This window comes from Mustela nigripes, chromosome 1 (genome assembly GCF_022355385.1).
Source record: "Mustela nigripes isolate SB6536 chromosome 1, MUSNIG.SB6536, whole genome shotgun sequence".
NCBI classification, from domain to species: domain Eukaryota; kingdom Metazoa; phylum Chordata; class Mammalia; order Carnivora; family Mustelidae; genus Mustela; species Mustela nigripes.
The window spans coordinates 265,751,364-265,772,988 of NC_081557.1; the positions used below are offsets into that span (position 1 = coordinate 265,751,364).

General features: G+C 41.9%; 1 protein-coding gene across 6 annotated transcripts in view; it reads left to right on the top strand.

The window, feature by feature from the left end:
* FRAS1 (Fraser extracellular matrix complex subunit 1) overlaps positions 1–21,625 on the top strand; it is a 420,039-nt gene that overhangs the window by 5,723 nt on the left and 392,691 nt on the right. For all 6 annotated transcript variants that reach the window (XM_059385668.1, XM_059385660.1, XM_059385681.1 and 3 more), the window contains exon 2: positions 1,342–1,373. In XM_059385668.1, coding sequence (XP_059241651.1) covers positions 1,342–1,373 — 32 coding nt within the window. The remainder of the gene's footprint in view (positions 1–1,341; positions 1,374–21,625) is intronic.

Consider the following 21,625-nt stretch of genomic DNA (forward strand, 5'->3'; position numbering starts at 1 on the left):
TATAGTAAAATGTGTCCTTCCCTTTTTGGACACCAAGTGTGGCCTGTTGTCAGGATGTGTTTCCACTGTGGTTTGTGTATGCTATTCCAATCTGTTTTGTAGGTTCAGTTTCAGAGGGAGTAGCTGCTAGCACACTACCCACATGTTTCTAGGTAAAAACAAAACAAGCAAAAAAAAAAAAAAAAAAACCACCAAACAAAACACCTGTTGTGTTGTTCAAAGATTGGTTGAAAATGAATTTGTTTTTTAAAATTAAGATTGCACTTTTACATTGTTTTCAGATATAACACTTGAAAAGATTCATTTTATGATTCAGAAACTATAGGCGTTCCATTCACATTTAACCTTCTTTTCCATTTCTAAGAAATTTCTGTTGTTTTTTATTTGATGCTTACTGAATGGAAAATGTAAAGATGTATCAATTCATAACCAGTCTATTAGAAATACTGAGTGAAAAGAAGGTGAAAAGGGTATTGGAGTTCAAGAGCCCAAGAGAAGAGTTCTTTCCAAGTAACTACAGTCTGCACGTCTCTCTGTTAAATGTAACATCCCTGACGAGGAACGTATTGTGTGAAAGGCGAGAAATAGATAATCACCCAGATACCTCAGCGGCTGCCTACTAGGTGAAGAGTTAGGGAAGCCAAAGAAGGAGAAGCAGTCCCTCTGCCGAGCGACTGTGTAGATGCGGTAGTGGGGTAGACGCAACAGTTTCACAGGCTTAGCAACAGTGTCGCAAGGAAGTTTCCGAGAAGGAATGGATGATGTAGGCTCGGAGTGCTATGAAGGCGAAGGGGAAAGGACATAAAGCTGTGGGGCTGGAAAATTCACGAAGGAGATGGGATCAAATTTAAGGAACTTGAATAGACCCAGGGTGTCTCCTGCAGGAAAAAAAAAAAAAAATGAGCAAAGGGATGGAGATATGAAAGTCTGACCGCCGGATGCCAAGTTGGCCTCTTGGTTCGGAATGGAGGATTTGTGTAAACAAAGAGTGGCAGCGAAGCCGGGATACGTAAATCAGAACTGGATGAGGGAGGCTTTGCTGATTTATCACATAGAAAAATACACACTGCACACACAGCATGCCATTATAAATACATTTATTTTAAAATTCAAATAGTAAGTTTTAATGATGCTTTCCCTCGTGCGTGTCCAAGAAGTGTTGTTGTCTTGTACGGGGTTATTTTCCGAAGGGGCAGAATGTTCGAGCTTTTCAGATTTTGGAAAAAGCACAATTTGCAGACTGTGATGCATGTAGATGGGGTTTTAGCCCAAGTCTGCTGGGGCAGTGCCTGCTGGTCTGTTTTGCATTCCTTTTAATTCTTGTTTTGTTTTTCCCTACAGGTGCTTGTGTCTATCAGGGTTCCTTGTTGGCGGTAGGTTATCCTTCCTATATTTGCTTTATTTCTTTCGAATGTAAAATGCTGGATTGGGGTTGCTGAGTGAGTGAGGTGACCCTATCATTATAAAAATGTGTTTACTTTTCCTCACAGTTTGAGGATTATCCCTCATTTTGGCACAATCATGCTCAATTAATTAATACCTTTTCCAGAGTGAATTAGTTCCATTTGAATACTCAGGTATTGGAGAAGAAGCTCAAGCACCCAACACAATTTCCATTTCATGGCTGTCCTTTGTGTTCTTTGGATCAGAAAGAAAATGAGATCCCATTCCCCTGTCAGATACGAAATGGGGCACAGCTTTGTGTATCTTCCCGTTGCATTTGCTGCTTTCTTTGAGCCCCGCCCAAAGTACAAGCATGGAATGGAGTACGATGTGGAGGATTCCTGACTGTGGCTTTGAATTACATAGTTTTTGTAAATAACAAGCAACTTAACATTTTATCTCTGAACTTTTGCCATGTAGGGTAGAGTTGATTTTGAATTTAATGTCCTCATGACTTGGGGGAAAAGCTGATGCAAGTCTCATGTGTTTCTTTTCATTAATAATGTACTGTGGTGCATAGCCATGTGTTAGAGCCTTATTGAAAAGACGGTCTACACTTCATCAACTCCAACAAATGGTGTGGCAAGTCATTCTTTGCCACTTTTTTATTTTGGTTTTATAAATGCTATACTAAAAACAGGACTGAAATGGTCGGGGAGGGTTTGGTCATTTACATCACAACCTGCTACTGACGTGTGTGATACTAACAAGCCGTCTTGGATCATCCTTGTGGCCGTCAGATAGAGGAGAAGTATCTGAACTGTCCAACAGTCTGGGTAATTGTAGATGTTCACAGTAATATTCTCGATTCTGAACTTATGTACTATAGCTCCTGCTCTGGAGATTTATGTTTTTTTTTCTCTCCTAATTTTCCATTAAAGACTCAGGAGAAGGCGATTTTCCTTTACTTTCTCACTCCGTGCCCTTCAAAGCCTACTTTTCCTTGTGTTTCTTCTTTAATACGTTTTCGGAATCATTTAAAATTCAAAGTGTTATAAAATACATCACCAGTTTTCGGGAACTGTAGTAGATGTTAGAGTCAAGTCAGCTATCCATGTGAACACAAGGAGAATGGCTTACTGTATGCAGTGCCCCAATTCTTAAATATATTTTCATAGCTATTCATCTAGCTGACACAGTAGATGAGGGAAATAAGCAGACCATGTATTATTTTATACTCTCCCCCTTTTAATGAAGAACCGAGGATAAGAGAGATTTTAAGGGATTTGCTAAAGGTAAAACCACCATTAAGGGATCGACCAGAACAAGCCAACCTGTGTTCCTTCCATTGTTCCCCCGTATCTGAAGGACAGTGGCCAGCCAGCCTGTTTTCTGTGTTTGATGTTGCTCTGCGCTGTTGTGCATCTGAACACGAAAGCATCAACGGCTCGGAGAGGCCAATGGCGTCCGGTTCAAGGAGAGACTGTGTGATTAAGTTTGCACTTAATCGGTGACCTTGCTGTCCTTGGTTCGTGCCCTGGCTCCTCCGGGGACTGTGGCTGCTCGGGCTTGTGGGGCTTGTAGGCTGTGCGACAGTGCCCCAGGGCACTCCTCTTGCCCACCAGTTGACTTCTTTGCTTACCGAGACTCAGCCGTGTGTGTTCCCAAACCTCCTCCAGCCCGATGTACTCACTATTGTAATTCTGCAATTCAGTCCGAAAGACAATACATTGATTACAAGAAGAAAGCTTACGGAGTAACAGCTGTGGAATTCTGGGCACTGGGAACGCACCAGTAACAAACAGACAAAATCCTTGCCCTCATGAAGCGTGAATTCTACTGAGTAAAATAGAGAGAATGTGAGGCGAGCCTTAGGGAGGAAGACGGTGGGGGCGGGGAGACAGGGACGCCGCCTGGAGGAGGGGGGTGGCTCCTGCTAATGGGCGATAGGGTCGGCCTCCCCGAGAAGGTGACATTTGAGCAAAGACCTAAAAGTGGCCATTGTCAATGCTAGTCAGCCTGGATGTCCAGGGAACTAGAATTCCACAGAAGGGGAAGAGCCACGGTAAAGCCCGAAGCGGGAGCTTGCCTGGCCATTTGAGGAGGTTCACGGAGGTCAGTCAGCGGCTGCGGTCAAGGTCCGGGGCAGGACGAGGTCAGAGAGGCGGGCAGGAGCCCTGTCTGCACTTGAGCTTGTCCTCTCCGGAAGGTGTTTCGCCCCTGGAGGAGCTGCTGAAGAGGGACGACAAAATCTGACTTATAGTTTAATTAAACTGCCGAAATGTGAATGTGAAAAGAAGTAATGTTCTTGTTTCTAAGGAAACTATGGCGAATACTTTAAAAAGACTCCGCAGAGGTGAGTCACTAAAAATTTGCTGTCAAATTAAGTGTAAGGGAAACAACTATAAAAGATTGGGGAAAACACAGACATCCAGGGAGATTCTGCAATTGGATTTATTTGCAATCTTTTTTTTTCCATTTTAAGGGTTTTCAAACTGAAATCGTAGATGATGCATTGTGGACATAGTTAATTGTGTGTGTCATTAATTGCTGTTCTCTCTGCATCTGATCTGGTCTTGGAGAAGGGCATCGAATGAAATCGAATGAATGTATGTTTTTGTATTTTGAATTAAAATAGAGAATTTGAGAACATTTAGACACTATTCTGGAATTTTCTGATTAAACAACCCTTTAGGTGAGAGGGTTTCTGTGGGGTAAGAGGCTTCATGGGGGGCGGGGTGGGGGCTTGGCTCTGAGGGTGGTGGTGGGATGTCCCTGTTCTGATCCCAAATTCTACCCACACACAGTTCAGAGCTGGAAGTGACTTCTGAGATCACGTAGTCCAAGTTCTCCGTAGCCTAGGTGAGAAAGCTGGGGCAGGGGATGCGAAGTTCTTGAATTTAATCCATTTCTCAGGCGAGTGACCAGAAGCAGAGAGTGGGTCCGTTTGGAAATAGCAAAGCATCAGCTTCACCCAGAAGAATTCCATAAAATCGATGTAGCTCATGAGGACGTGGATCTGGGTCCCGGCTGCTCGCCACTCACTCTCAGTCCGTCTTGTGAGGATTCTCCCCGTGATGCTTCTCCGGTCTCATCCCTTGCCGCCGGCGGGGGTGGCGGGGGGGGGTGGCGGGGGTGGCTGTCAGGTGCGGTGGAACTTTCGTGATGCTTGCCACCGGCAGACCGCGTTTGGATCCTTCCTCCTCCGCTGCCGACCGGCTTTGTGACCTAGAGCCAGTTCCATGAACTTAGACGTCCTGTGTGAGGGGGGTGTAAATAAAGCCTCTCCTGGGGGGTTTTTGTAGAGCAAAGCAGATAATGTGGGGGGACACCCAGGTGCCAGGCCTGCCATGGGCTTTTCCACCACCACAAAATCTCTTTACCAACCAAGAAGAACAACAAGAGGAAGGGAGCCATTATTAAGCACCTACTGTGTCGACAGTCCCAGGAAGTAGGTGTTGTCTTTACAGATAAGGAAACTGAGGCTCTTGTCACTTGTCCAGAAATTATACAGGTGGTCAGTGCGAGAGGGAGAGCGTTCAAACCCGGTTCTCTCAGCCGAGCCGGTCTTCCTATTGTCTCTGAACACAACTGGCCTATTTCACCGTCACCTCTACACGCCTGCCCCCTCCGTGCCGCACCTGCCATGCAGCTGTCTCTGCCAGTCTCGGTCCTGACCTCCTGCAGAGCCAGCTGTCCCTAGCTGACCCCTGCCCGTGTAGCTAAGGCTCTCCTACCCTGGTATGTACTAGATCTATCGCATGATCCAGGAAATATTTGGAGGCGGTCGTTCGATCTTAACAATCTGTATATGCTGTATTTTGCACACACACGCAAGCACGCGCACACACACATGCACATGCACACACCCGACAACGTGTTATGTCCCAACTTTGACAGCTGTGTGGACTTGTGATTTGGTCTCCAAAGCCATCTCTCAGTTTTGTCCTGATTCCGCTGTCTCTCTCTTCTCTTTAACACTCTCTTTCCTGCTTTCCTCTTTTTTTCCCCATTCCTGAGGCCAAAAATGAACAGAAGGGAGTCAGAATACCCAGGAGGGTCCTATAGCTTGAGAGACACTGAAAAATCTAGTTTGGGTTCTGTTTCTTAGCCCACAGTACCCTTATACCCCTGTGCTCTCAGGACTTTCTCTAAAGTCAGCCCTGGTGAAAGAGCATGACCATGTCAAATCAAGAGTCTGTAAGGAGGCAACAACCTAGTTCACACGTCTAACTGTGACAGGGGCCTTGAGTGTGAGGAGAAAAATAAATTTTTCATTTCAATATTTTCACTATATTGAATAAAAATAATGTAGCTTTCTTTTGGTGTCACCACAAGTAAATAATTCTCCTTTATTAGGTTTTTCCCTAGAGGTAGATCGCTGGACTCTTAACCTCAGTTTTTACATCTGTAGAATGGAGATGAACTATTTACTTCCCAAGGTGGTCATAAAAGCGAGAGGAGATCACATGAAGCACTTAGCTCTGTGCTTGTGACCTACAACATGCGGTGAAGGTTAACTGCTGTTACCGTTGCCATAAACGTTTGTGATTGGAAGAGTTGCACAAAGCTATTCCTCTTCCACAGATCAAAAATGTTAAGTGTTGACATTTTCCAACTTGGAATGCTTTTGCTCACAAATGCTGACAAAGTAAATTATGAGACACTAAATTTTAACACATTTGAAAGAAAGAAAATAAATTCAGGGATCATTAAAAATGTGGAGTGTTTGCTTCACTACTATATCATATGGCACGGTAGAAAGATCTAGGCTTTGGAGTTTGAATCCTGATACTGCCACATACCTGCTGTGTGGCCTCAAGTATTATATTTTATATAGCTGAGTCTAATTTCATCTTCTATATAATGAGGATTATAATTCTCATAGGGTTGATGGGAGGATTAACTGAGAGCGTGCTTGCGAAAGAACCCAGACCTGCAGTTGGCAAGAAACTAGCACTCATATCATCTAGGTGACAAAAAATGTCAGAGTGGAAACGACTGAGTGATAGAGTCTAGTTGTCTTGGTTGTGTCCTGGCTCTGTAATTACTAGCTATGTGGCATGGGGTAAGTGACTTGAATGAAATGAGCTTTCAGTTTCTAAATTTAAAAACGAGAGCGTTAGGTCCTCTCCGACATTCCTTAGCTGAGTGCCATCCAGTAGAAGTTTCTGTGCTGCGGGAAATGTTCCGCAGATACACTATCCAATATGGCGGCCATGAACCACATGTGGTTATGGAGTACTTCAAGTGTGGCTGGTGGCACTGGGGGACTAAACTTAAATTTTTTCTTAATGCAAATTAATTAAAAAAATAAAAATATAAATAGCTTCATATGGCTTGTGACTACTGTATTCTACCATGCAGCTCTAGGGCTTTCAAATTCTCAATATCCTGTAGTACTTAAGTTTGAATTACAGTCTCGTGTGTCCTTCTCACTCCAGGTGAAGCTTCACTATAGTGTTGTTAGCAGTTGTGAAGAATGTCACAAGGAATTTGTTATAGTGATGGAGGTTGTTCTTTGTTTATTTAATTTGAACAGTTTTAAGGTCATCTTAGTGACAATACTACTTTCCTCGTTTTGCTTGATATGCTTTCTTGAAAGGAAAGGGGAGTTACAGTTGAGCCCTTGCTTGCCATCTGTCTTACGTATTCCATTAAAAATCTGTTTTCATGCTATTTGTTATGCTCCACAAATAAGTGAGACCATATGATAATTGACTCTCTCTGCTTGACTTATTTCACTCAGCATCATCTCTTCCAGTCCCGTCCATGTTGCTACAAAAGTTGGGTATTCGTCCTTTCTGATGGAGGCATCATACTCCATAGTGTATATGGACCACATCTTCCTTATCCATTCATCCGTTGAAGGGCATCTTGGTTCTTTCCATAGTTTGGCGACTGTGACCATTGCTGCTATGAACATTGGGGTACAGATGACCCTTCTTTTCACAACATCTGTATCTTTGGGGTAAATACCCAGGAGTGAAATTGCAGGGTCATAGGGAAGTTCTATTTTTAATTTCTTGAGGAATCTCCATACTGTTCTCCAAAGAGGCTGCACCAACTTGCATTCCCACCAACAGTGGAAGAGGGTTCCCCTTTCTCCACATCCTCTCCAAAACATGTTGTTTCCTGTTTTGTTAATTTTGGCCATTCTAACTGGTGTAAGGTGGTATCTCAATGTGGTTTTAATTTGAATCTCCCTGAGGGCTAGTGATGATGAACATTTTTTCATGTGTCTGATAGCCATTTGTATGTCTTGATTGGAGAAGTGTCTGTTCATATCTTCTGCCCATTTTTTGATATGTTTGCCTGTTTCGTGTGTGTTGAGTTTGAGGAGTTCATTATAGATCCTGGATATCAACCTTTTGTCTGTACTGTCATTTGCAAATATCTTCTCCCATTCCATGGGTTGCTTTTTGTTTTTTTGACTGTTTCCTTTGCTGTGCAGAAGCTTTTCAGCTTTGTTGAAATATAATTGACAAATGAAAAATATATGTATTTCAGATGTACTATTTAATGATAGGATATATGTATATATTGTGAAAAAAATCACCACAATCACACTATTAACTTACCTATCACCTCACTTAATTACCATTTTCTTTCTTTCTTGGTGGTGGCAAGAACACTTACTATCTACTACCTTCCTAGCATGAGCACTGGGTGTGATATGTAAATGATGAATCACTAAATTCTATACCTGAAGCCAGTACTAATTGTTATTTAAATAAAAACTTGAAACGAAAATATATATAGATATATAGAAAGACATATATCTATGTATCTATCCTCCTGGCAAACTTCAAATATGCAATACAGTATTATCCGCTATAGTCATATTGTTGTAAACATTAGATCTCCAGAATTTGTTCTTTTTGCTTAACTTGCACAATTGCCCCAGCCCCTGGGTGCTACCTTTCTGCCCTCTGCTCTCTGAGTGTGACTAGTTTGGATTCAGTATATAAATGAGGTTGTGCGGTACTTGTCTTTCTGCATCTGACTCACTTCGCTCAGCGTAATGTTCTCCAGACCCACCCAGGGTGTTGCAAATGGCAGGATTTCCTACCGACTTAAGGCGAAATAGTGTTTTTTGGGATATATACGCCACCTTTTCTTTATTGGTTCACCGGTTGATGGCTGTGTAGGTTGTTTCTATATGTTGGCTGTTATGAACGATGCTGAAATGAACATAGGAGTAAAGATATCTCTTCAAGATCCTGATTTCATTTCCTTGGCTATATATGTAGAAACAGGATTGCGGGATCATCAGGTAGTTCTTTTTATTAAAGTTATTATTATTCATAAGGTAGTTCTATTTTATATTTTTTGAGGAAGCTCCATACTGATTGTATCAATTTATATTCTCACCAACGGTGCCACAAGGGGTCCCTTTTTCCCACATCCTTGTCAACACTTGTTATCTTGTCTTTTTGATAATAGCTGTCTTCACAGATATGAGATAGTATCTCATTGAGGTTTTTGACTTGTGTCCAGTAAAATTTTCATGAAATATTTTTGGAGTTTTGTCAAAGTTGGATACACTAGGAGCGTTACCCGCTGTTTACACTAGGGCAGAGAAACATCAAGAACTTTGGGTCTGATCTGTAGGCCTTGTTTATTAAGGCTACGAAGGATAAAGGAAGACAATTCAAGCTCTTCACCGCTAGTCGCTCTTTAATGCTAGTGTGCTCCAACATCACTTTCTTTTCTTTGTGACTGTAATGCAAGACGCAGAGCCCTACAGACATGAACGTGCCTCAGACTTTCACTTGGGCTGGTATTTACCAACATGCTCGAGAGACTGTGGAGAAGAGAAAGGAAGAAAATTTGGAAGCTTCTCCTATTAAGTGCTCAAAGTCCCCCTAAACCTGTAGTGACTCTTGGCCAGTGGCTACTATTAAACATTCTGAACTTTGTAGCCATCGGGGGAATGCTTGGCCTCTGGTGGATCCACTCAGAAGGGAAGCAATAAAAGCAGCCATTCCTTAATTTCCCGTAAGAGTACTATTGGGTATTGTAGGATACTGTTGTTTTTTATTATAGCTTAACAAGACAAACCACAAGAATTCAACATTTTTAAGTGCCTCTGGTCCATCTTCATTTATTTTTAAATACTAAATTATAGGTTTTTAAGTAGGAAAGCTAGTCGTATTAAAATGTACTTCTTCTGGGATAAAAACTTGATGTTTTTTGCAGAAAAGTGGTAGCACATCATCACTGTGCTGGGAGCAGCAATGAATTTCCTTTAACTAGAGATATTCAAGTCAAGACAGGGCAGTCAGCACCAGAAATAAGTGTTGGCTCTGTCTGGATGACTTCCAGTTTGGGGTCTTACTTGTATGGATTGAAGGTGGGAGCTGTGCATTTCTGCTTAAGGAGGCTGTTAGGGTGAGAAAACCTCCTGACCCCAGGGCCCAAGTGAGGGCTTTCTCCCTATACATTTCTTTAGGAAAAGGAGAGATTTTGAACCCTTGGGTGCTAGGTGGTGAGCCTTGGACTCTCGGTATCTCAGATGATTCTTTTGCCTTGATGGGTTTTTATAAACTGTCCATTGTAATCAGATATGCTAGTTTCCTATCTGGGAATTTCTATCTTCCTAAAATATTGTGTGAGAGGAATAATATAAGAGGCTTTGTACTTTTATTGATGAATAATCCATATGCATTTTCAGTCTTATTCACATTCTTGTGGTGGTAGGAACAGATGTTTTAAATTAACAGACACATTTCTTATGCTTTGTTTTGAATATAGAAGATGCAGCTGAGCTTAGAAGCCATATTAATTTGTTCAAACTATGCTAGATGTGATCATATATCTCAATTTTCTGGACAGAGCGTACACTCGCCACACCTTTTTTTTTTTTGCTCTAAATTACCTTATAACCTAATACCTCATTTTGATTTTCTTTCTCCATTTGTTTATAACTACGAAATGTATACATATACATGTTTATTTAATACAGAACATTTATGTGTGCACATGTACATGTCTCCTAGGAAAGGGCTGTCACTCATTTGTGACACCTTATGGTATTATCTTGTCATCGTTTGCTTACTTTTTAAAACCCTCTGCTTACTAAGGAAAATAATACATATAAATATCAAATGACAATCATGAGTTAAGCCAGCTTATTTTTTTGGTATTTGAATGGCAAATGTCTAAAGAAAAGTTGGCTTTAAAAATTTCATATGGATGGCATTTTGCTTCTGGGAGAGGAAGGGACACTTAAATAGAAAAGCGGCACAAGATAATTTTGTAAAAATCTGAGCAGTTTTATGTAAAGTAAGTGCATCGCCTCTGGTATGCCAGCAAAGTTCTTTTTTAGCAATGATTTCTTAGGCTCCCAGAGTTTATAAACTAAATGAAAGGGAGGAGGAAAGGAAAAGCTTTCACAGAAGAAAGTCCATTGTTCTGCCCAGGAGACCCTTGAGTTGGGGCCATGACCGGTGAGTTCTTTCCTGACAGCTCCCAAGATTAGTTATTTATTAGATTTATGTCATTCCTTTCTTCCAAAGGGAAATTGAATGGTGGGGGAGGGGTTGGGAGAGGAGGGTGTCTACCCTGGAGAGCAGATTCTCTAGTTCCTTATACCTCACATTCCTGAAATGACTCTGTAAGCGCAAGCAAGAGAAAATTATTAACAGAAATAGGTACTTACTCTTTGGTTCTCTGACTACACTGAATTTCCCTGTCATCCAGAAGGAAGTCGGTCTAAGAGATGAGGGAACAGAAACAGAAGGATTCCTAACCTGAAATTAGTGGCAGGAAGAAACCTCTTCCTCTCTTAACTGCATCGGTAGATGTACTAGGAGTGATCCCACTGGGTTCCAGATATTTGCTGGTCAGCTTCCATGGGCTGGAAGACACGCGTTCTGCCCCCAGGTCATGTAGTAGCGGATGCTAGGTTGCTGGCTTCCTAGCCCTTTTTCTCTTTTCCCTATTGGCAAAAATCCCATTTTTTTCCCAGTCGCCACCCCGTCCCCACAAGACTAGTGTAAATCCTGGGTGTAAGCGACTTAGGAAGTATATAGTCCCCGGCCAGGATTGGTTTCGGAGTGAGTTCATGGCCTAATTGTAGCCAACGAGATCTGCATGGAAGTCTGCTAAGCTTCTGGTGCTTGAAAGAACCTCACAGAGAGCTCCTCTCTCCCCTCAAGTTCTCAACTAGTTGAGAAATGAACAAATAATAAATATAGACATAAAAACATCACCTTTTTATTGTTTAATCAGTGAGGCTGAGGTGGCGGATGTGACTTTGATTTTTCTGGACCAAATGGGCTCACTGATTCTGAACCCCCGGATTCCAACAGGCTTACGCCTTCACAGGCAGATTTTATTGAAGCAGCTTTCCCACGTAGGAAGGCTGCTCAGGTAAGAATTACTGTTGGGAGAAACAGAGGAAAACGTATATGCTTTTGGCTGAAAGGTTGGCTCCCTAGAAGAGGAAGAGAGCCAAAACCAAGTTAAGCACGCTCGCTTACTCCTCTTTTAAATGGACCAGTTAGAGGGGAGCCTGGGTGGCTCCGTTGGTTAAGCAACTGCCTTCGGCTTAAGTCGTGATCCTGGAGTCCTGGGATCGAGTCCCACATCGAGCTCCCTCTCGTTCTCTCTCTCTCTCTCTCTCTCTCTCTAAAATAAATAAAATCTTTTAAAAAAAATTACCAGTTAGAGAAATCATGCCACTTTCCCAAGGATAAGAAAGCATTAGAGTTGTATGTTGCAATCCCTTCACAAGAAGGAAGCCTCAGGAGAAAGAATCCTCCAGTAGTGGGAGATTTAAAAACTAGTCTTTGGCACTTGGCGGGTGACGGTGCAGAGCCGGGAGGTGCGGCCGCCACTCGTCAAGCCAGCCGTCAAACAGGCGCCGGTTGATGGAGGACGAGGGTAGGAAGTTTGGTTCCTCCAGGCGTTGGGCTATTGATCTGCTGATGTAACCAGCACAGGAACTGACCTTCCTGGGGGCTTGTTACCTGAGCCTAGACATTCTTGAATTGTTTAAACCAGAACAAATAGGACTTTCAGGGAGTGTAGCTGTGATCATTCTCTCCCATACGTACCGTCAAAGAGCGAACTCAATTCGCAGCACTTGGGGCAGGTGTCCGTGCAGGAGCCCAGCCCCGTGGTTGAGGGGAGGAGCTCTGGATTCGGAGTTCGGAGTTTCAGTCTGAGCTCATCGGGGCTGTTCGACCTTCGAGAAGCTACTGGCCTCAGCGGTTAAACGGGGATAATAGTTTCGTTCATGTAAGAGGAGCTGCTGCAAAGGTAAAAGAGATAGTAAGTACGCGGACGTAGCTGGGACATAGTCAGTAGAAAGCACCTGCTCGCTGTTGAGAATATTGTTATTCCTGGTGGAAACCGCTTTTGATCTTAGCCTTCCAATGGGGGTCAGTTTAGAACAGGAAGAGATGAGGGAAAAGCTCTTAGGGTAGAGGGTCCGTATGAGGAAGAGCCTGGGCCACAGGGAGTCCAGTTTGACTGACGTGTGGGAAGTGAAGGGAAGAAACAGAGCAAGGACTTTTACGCTCGGGGTCACAGAGGGTGTGGAAGAAGGCGTTCGAGTTCCATTCTGTAGGCAGTCGGGACCCTTTGAAACGGAAATCATTTGTTCTCAAATTGTAACTGTTGTCACTACACACTGATTAGGTGTTGTTGGAAGTGAGACATCACGGCCCCTTCCTCTGTGTGTTCCTCCCTCTTCTCATTCTCACCAGGGGCCTCCTGTTGCTCGGTCGGGCTTTGGAGAGGACGCGAGGGACTTCACGTCACTGACCATCATCGCTGACAAAGAAAGATCTGTCTGCACCGTATTCCGGCAATGAGTCAGTGCTGTTAGTACTGTTAGGTTCCTCATTAGTTCAGCAAAATGGCTTTATCTGGCGATATGTCAAGTCGAACTCCCTATTAATAGGCATTAATCCCTTTAATATCAATGTTCATGATGATGCCCCCGAGGTGGTGGTGTGATTGTTTTCCTTCCCCTTTAATCTAATTGGCTTTCTCATTTCTTCTTTATAATTTGCAAAGATTAAATTACGTTCCAGATAGTATTAGGATAAAGTGCATTTTTTGCAATTAATTTTTTTTTTAATGGAAACCTTGTTATTTTATATATCCTACCCCAGATTTTCAAGAGTATAGGTTTTCTCCCATGCTGGACAACAGAAACTTATTATCTTTTTGTTTGCCTTTAGAGTGTTATCAGATTGATCAATTTCTATAATTAAAATGTGTTTTTTAATGTAATGTCTATCAACTACACTTCAATAATAAAAATAAAATGGTTTTTAAAAAAATGTGTTTTAGAAGAGAGATCAAGTATGGTGAGACACTTTAAGGAACAGAAGGACCTCTTGAAAAAACATGAACTAGAAAAGATTCTTAATAGTTTGAGGATTTAGGAGGAGAAGAGAGGAAGATTTTGTGGGAATAAGGTAACTCAAGAGCATATGAAAAGGAGAAAAACTCATGTTAATGACTACTTTGGTTACCACTTTAGTGGAATGAATTAGGATGTTGAAGAGGAAAAAGTCTTTTTATATTTCTTACATTGTTTCACTGATGACTTGGAGGAAAAACCTCAATAATAACACAGATAAATATAAAGCATGATAGAAGAAATACTGTTAGTTCAAGACGCGTATTCCTGCGAGGTGGTTTTATGCAAACTTATTACGGTCAAGGACAGTTACGCAGCAAGGGAGATTGTGTATTTAAAACTAAGAATTCCAGCGTGTGGTGATGAGCTCCGGGTGTTACATGTAACTAATGAATCATTGAACACTACATCAAAAGCTAATGATGATGTACTATACAGTGGCTAACTGAACATCATAAAAGAACTAAGAATTCTATTTTTTTAGTACTAGAAATAAATTATAGAGGTAGAAGGACAACCATTGGAAAGGGTCAGTATTTTTTTTTTTTAATAGTGTTTTTTGAAAACCAAAGTACAAAGCCCAGCCTATCGTTCCAACTCTTGAGTGATAGCTTTCTTTTTTGATTTTTCTAAGGGGAAAATGGCCATATCACCTACTTATTATATTACAAGTACTATAAATCTGTTCTCAAAGAAAAGAAACCAGACAAACATAGACTACAAAAGGAAAGGAAAAGGCACTGACAACACCCTGGGAGAGGCTTTGTGTACGACTTCCCACTCAAGTTGATGGGATTGTGCCTGTACCGCCTTATGTCAGCAGACTGTACTCCGTTATAGTTATCGGGACATCTGTCTTCCACTGAGGACATAGATGATACTGTCCTCATTTTTATATCTCTGTAGAGGACATTACCAGGCATTGAATGAATGAATAAATAAATGATTATCCTTAGTTATGTACTCTCTTCCTGGACTGAGTGGTTCTGCCCTGTGTTAAGTTTCTTTATGGAATCATACAAATGTTTTCCCCAAAAGAAGGGTAACTCGGCTCCCCTGGTACATGTATTTCTGTTGAAGTTAATGAAATATTTTAGACACTAGTGCTTTAGCATTACAGAGGAGAAAACAACTGCACTTATGATCTATTAAAATAAACAGATATAAAGAGATATTTTAATGCTTTCTACTTTGTGCTGAAGTGTCTCAGAAATCATTTTAGTAGGTATATCTTAAAAAACAGGTCTCAAATCACAAAAGGCCAAGGAAAAATATTTTTTAAAGATTTATTTATTTATTTGAGAGAGAGAGAAAGCGAGAGTGTGCATGTATGTGGGGAGGGGCTAAGGGAGGGGGAGCATCTCAAGCAGGTTTCCCACAGAATGTGGAGCCCAGTCTCAGAACTCTGAGATCATGACTTGAGCCAAAACTGAGTCACATGCTTAACCCACTGAGCCACCTGGGCACCCCTGGCCAAGGAAATATTTTGTAATTATTTTAGATTTACTTGTGTAAGATTTGAGATTAACTGAACCCATAACTATCATAAAAACCCCCAAACCTTCAGTGCCTTGTACTAACCTATTATACGCAGAGCCTGTGGAAAAGAGCTATTGCAATGTTAGAAACTTTGTCTTAAAAAATAAATAAAATGTGGGGTGCCTGGGTGGCTCAGTGGGTTAAAACCTCTGCCTTTGGCTCGGGTCATGATCCCAGGGTCCTGGGATTGAGCCCCACATCGGGCTCTCTGCTCAGCAGGGAGCCTGCTCCCTCCTCTCTCTCTCTGCCTGCCTCTCTGCCTACTTGTGATCTCTGTCTGTCAAATAAATAAATAAAATCTTTTAAAAAAATGCTGAAACGTTAAAAAAAAAAAGAGGGAAAAACTCCATTAGTGCAAGCAATTCCACAAACAAGGATAATTACTATTCAATATTAGATGAACTTACTGCGGAACTTCTGTAAGTGTGTGTGTTCAACAAAAACCGACGTTGCAATATGTGCATTGTTTGGTCACTGTTTGTTTTTTCGTTTTTAATCTAACGCCATATGATGAATACTTTTCTGTGTCAATACACAACTGACCTACATGACAAATCCGTCAAGGCTAAACGATAAGTCATTGTAGTGACCCCTCTCGATTGGAGGTCACGGTCCAGTGTTTTGGTATTGTAAGCAACACTGTGGTGACCATTCTTTTACACTTTTCAGCACAATTTTCAGATATTTCCTGAGGATAAATTATTTCCTCAGGATAAATTTTAGTTATTTTCTGAGGTAAAATCCTTAGAAATATAATTTTTGGGCCACATGATGCACATTATTAAAAACCATATTTGTGTACACATTTAACACGCATTACCAAATGTAATAGAAGGCAGTCATGACAAATTCTGATAAGCTTTCAAAGAAATAGTGTTACAAAGAATTACTTAGTACTTATAAAGAATTCATGTGAATATTTATTAATGCTACCAGACTCTAGGAATTGAACTAGAAATAGAGAGTTCACATAAGAGAAAATACAAGTAGCAAACAAATATATTAAGTAGAATCATTGGTAAGAGCCATGTGAAACACCTCACACCAGTCAGAATGGCTAAAATTAACAAGTCAAGAAATGACAGATGCTGGCGAGGATGCAGAGAAAGGGGAACCCTCCTCTACTGTTGGTGGGAATGCAAGCTGGTGCAGTCACTGTGGAAAACAGTGTGGAGGTTCCTCAAAAAACTGAAAATAGAGCTACCCTATGACCCGGTGATTGCACTACTGGGTATTTACCCTAAAGACACAAACATGGTGCTCCGAAGGGGCATGTGTGCCTGAATGTTTATAGCAGCAATGTCCACAATAGCCAAACTATGGAAAGAACCTAGATGACCATCAACAGATGAATGGATAAACAAGATGTGGTGTATATATATATATATATATATATATATATATATATATATACACACACACACACAATGGATAAACAATGGAACTAGAGGGTATCATGCTTAGTGAAATAAGTCCATCGGAGAAAGACAACCATCAAATGATCTCCCTGATATTAGGAAGTGGAAATGCAACGTGGGGGGAGCTTGAGGGGTAGGAAAAGAAAAAATGAAAGAAGATGGGATTGCGGGGGAGACAAACCATAAAAGACTCAATCTTAAAAAACAGACTGAGGGTTGCTGGGGGAAGGGGAAATGGGAGAGGGTGGTGGGGGTATGGACAATGGGAAGGGTATGGACTATGGTGAGTGCTGTGAAATGTGTAAACCTGGTGATTCACAGGCCTGTACCCCTGGGGATAAAAATACGTTATATGTTTATTAATAATAATAATAATAAACATGTGAAAACTAAACCAATAATGAGATATCACCTTATGCCTATGAGAAAAGTCCAGTTTTGATGAGACTTCTGGGAATTTGCACTAAAGAATTAGTTTAGAAGAAAGAAAAATTATATTTAAAGAAGTGTTCTTTCCAGCATTCTTTGCACTATAAATTAAGAAGGTAACTATATGTCTGTGGTAGAAGAGGGGTTAAGTAAATAGTCATAGATGAAGTTGACATGGGGCATTAAATAGCTATTAAAATCCTAGACGTGAAGAAGATCTAGCCATGTAGACACATTTATGGGGTAACATTAAGTGAAAGGCAGCATCTTCTGTTGAAACTCTGTGATTAAAACTCTTTCTTAAAATGTGCTTTTCTGGGATTAGAGTCTCTTAAGTGGGAAAACCCCATTTTATTTCAAAAGGAGGGAGAAAGCTTGTTAAGGAGAGAATATGGAACCCAAGGAGAGAGAGAGGACGGAAGTTAGGAAAATGTAAGGACAGAAGGGACAAGGTGGCAGGAGTGGGATCACAACATAAGTGGCAAGAACTGTATAGACAAGGGTCTTCTGCAAAGATAGAAGCAAAGCAGGAGAAGGTTAATGAAAATTACATTATTTAGGACACTCAGTGTGAGTGATGGAAACTCAGCTCAAACCAGCATAAGCAAAGCCTGTCATTTATTGCTCCCTTGACTTGGAAGTCTCGGGGTTTGGCTTGTGGAGCAGCTGCACCCGCCATGATCGTAGGGCATCTCTCTTGGCTGTGCATTAGCCTGGGTTAGCTTCATTCTCCGGCAGCCTCTGTGTGGTGGCCATGTTGGTTTAATAGTTCGGATAGTTTGTGCTCACAGAGAGCACCCCTTTTGGGGGATTAGTTTCCAGTCAAAGTTCTTGGAAAAATTTTGATCGATCTGGCTTGTGTCAAGGATCTTACCCCCAGCTGTAATCATACCCTCATGGGAAGAGAGAAATCTTACGATTTACCACACTACCCAGTAGAGAGGTCCTTTCTAACAATGGAAGTATGCTGGCCGAAGAGATGGGAGCAGATGTTCTCTGCGAGGATAAGCAGACATTTGGAGAGCGTGTGGCTCATTTACTAAATCTTAAGTGAGAGCTACCATCTGCTTGGTTGGCCTCATCAGCTAGAAAGCATCACTAGAACCAGGTGTCCTGTCTCTTGACTACCCACATCGTGGTCAGCCCGAGACTAACATCTACGTCTACTTGTGTTTATCTGAAGTTGAGGAAGAAGGTTAGTTGGACCCATTTCACTCTGTACTAAACATTTACCTGTTTGAAATTAATACTCAGCAAAAGCATGGACATATTTGATGAATGAGGGCTGTACGGATGTCCTTTTTGGTAATTTGGGGGCAGGTGGTAAAGGAAATGGGTGGTAGGTTAGATATTAATGCATTTGAAAGTGGGATGTTTTATTGTTTTCTTGAAATGCTTGTTTGGAACATTTCTTGGTACTTCCTTCTTTCATTTATTTTCCTTTGATAAATGACCAGTAGAAAGAGAAAACAGTTTGTAGTAGAGACTGAAAATTTATAGAGTGAAAGTTGGGGCTTAGGGTGTATGGGGCCATATGTTTTTCCAGCCCTCTGAAGTGAGTCAGTGATTTGATGTACGGCGTCTGTTCCGAATCACTGTCCCACCGTAGGAGAGCAGAGTCAGTTAGTGGCACGATTCAGGTGTTTGGGAGCTTTAGACCATTATCTGGAAGAGTTATCATTTCTAGCCTTTTTGGAGTTACAGGGTCTCTACCCCCCCACCTTCTAGAAATATAGAAAAATAGGAGTTTTGGAAAACTGGGAGTAAGTTAAGAAATGTGGTCATTTTCCTATCCTTAATTTAATGCTCTATAGCGGCTATAAATGAAGTTTTCCTTGCCCAGTGGAAGAAAGCTTTCTCTGGGATATTTCACTTACTTGCTTCTATTCACTGAGACCCTCAAAGACTGCTTTCAAGGAAAGGAAATCAATCCTCAACCTCCTGTGTTTAGCAGAGACAGAAGGTTAGCGACTCACTCTTTAGTAATGAAGTAATGAAGTAGGCAAATGAATAAATGAAGGAATTTGTGTTTCACGCTGGATATTTCCCGATATGGGCTGAGGACAGACCTTTTGACTCAAGGACTATAGATGCCACCGATTCAAAGCAAGGAGAAACGGGACGAGTTTGGGTAGTTTAGGCGAAGGAGCAGAGCTGAGGAGTGGTCAGGAAAGAAAAGGGTCTTGAGAAGTCCTGGGTGGAAGGACCCACATGATTTTGTGTCAGCATGAGTCCAAAATATTTGAGTATTTATATAAGAGAATTGTATGGAAACTTGGACTATGCCAGCAGGAAAGAAAAAGAAAGAACAAAGAACTAGAAAGGTGGGTTAAAAAAGGGTCTTTTGTTTCCTTTGCCTTTGGAGACATATCTTGAAAGAAGTTGCTGTGGCTGATATCGAAGAGATTACTGCCTATGTTCTCCTCTAGGATTCTGATGGATTCCTGTCTCACATTGAGGTCTTTTATCCATTTTGAGTTGATCTTTGTGTATGGTGTAAGAGAAAGGTCGAGTTTCATTCTTCTACATATAGCTGTCCAGTTTCCCCAGCACCATTTATTGAAGAAACTGTCTTTTTTCCACTGTATATTTTTTCCTGTTTTGTCAAAGATTAATTGACCATAGAGTTGAGGGTCCATATCTGGGCTCTCTACTCTGTTCCACTTATTTTTTTTTTTTTTAAAGATTTTATTTATTTATTTGACAGAGAGAAATCACAAGTACACTGAGAGGCAGGCAGAGAGAGAGAGAAGGAAGCAGGCCCCCTGCTGAGCAGAGAGCCCGATGCGGGACTCGATCCCAGGACCCTGAGATCATGACCTGAGCCGAAGGCAGCGGCTTAACCCACTGAGCCACCCAGGCGCCCCATGTTCCACTTATTTTTGTAGCATAACAAATAGCGTGGAGGACAAGGGGAGTTAGAGAGGAGAAGGGAGTTGGGGGAAATTGGAAGGGGAGGTGAACCATGAGAGACTATGGACTCTGAAAAACAACTGAGGGTTTTGAAGGGGTGGGGGGTGGGAGGTCGGGGTACCAGGTGGTGGGTATTAGAGAGGGCACGGATTGCATGGAGCACTGGGTGTGGTGCAGAAACAATGAATACTGTTATGCTGAAAATGAATCAGTTTAATAAATAAATAAATACATAAATAAATAAATTTTTTAAAAAGGGTCTTTTTGGAAAAACTTTGGAACCATGCTATAGCATTACTTTAAATTTTTTAAAAAAAGATTTTATTTATTTATTTGACAGACAGAGATCACAAGTAGGCAGAGAGGCAGGCAGAGAGAGGAGGAAGCAGGCTCCCTGCTGAGCAGAGAGCCCGATGTGCGGCTTGATCCCAGGACCCTGAGATCACAACCCGAGCTGAAGGCAGAGGCTTAACCCACTGAGCCACCCAGGCACCATACTTTAAATAGCTACAACTGTTTTTAGAAAACAGCCTAATGTTTTGTTTTGTTTTGTTTCTTATTGTTGTTTTTGTTTTACCTCATTGTGAGGATTTTGCAGCTTGAGTGTTAGTGTAGACATTGTTCTAGATCTCTGTTTTTTGGTACAATTTCTAAATTCTGTACTTCTTCTTTTGTCTGTTTGCTTTTTGTTTACGCCCCGGCCTTTCTCCTCTGCATCCCTCTGTAGTAACATTGAGTTTTTACCCCAAGCTGGTGATGGTCATAAAACGGGTGGAGATAAGTTAGCCAGAGCGAAGAGCTTTCATCTTCGGTATTGATCATCGTTTCACTGTATTTGATCATTTCTTTTTGTGCGTCTGTAGAACCCGGAGAGCTCTTCTGCCTCTCGTTCTATTTTGAAAACTGCCACCTTCTTCTGGGTCTCTGGATGGGCCCAAGCATTGTGAGGTTTGGTACTAGATACAACGTGTGCCACACAAATGGAATGACCTCTCACCTTTGGTAACCCCCTCTTTGGGAAACCCACCCGTTTGGAACACAGCCAAGAAACAGAAGCTAACCAGCACGGCCTGTGAGGGGCCAGAATAGAGACCGCACTGCGTGTGCCTGAAGGCTCTGATGGGTTTACCCCGTGGGGCCCCGGCGAGTGGTCCTGTTGGTGTTGCTGCCCCCCCGGGCTTGCCGAGGCCGTGTCACTGCGGTGCTCAGCGGTGCTGCTTAGAGAAGATGCTGGCGTGCTCGGGCGTTTGGGAGAAAGAGCAGATTCTTGGGTAAAGATTGGAGTCTTGTTTCCTTTTAATTATATACATTTAAAGTCATTTTTTTTTTTTTCTGTCAAGGCAGGATGTCAGTAAAAAGTCAGATCTTTTCTAAGTGGAATGGGTTTAATCTTAGTGAATTCCGTTCTATTGTCCAGGGCTTGTAGCCGTGAAGAGCTCGTGACGCGTGAGCTTTGAGAAACACTGTGTGAAATAGTCCCGTGCCCGGGTCTGCTTTGGCCATGAACACGCAGTTGGAACCGCGCTCCTCCGTGCTCCGAGCACATGCGTGTGAACCGCGC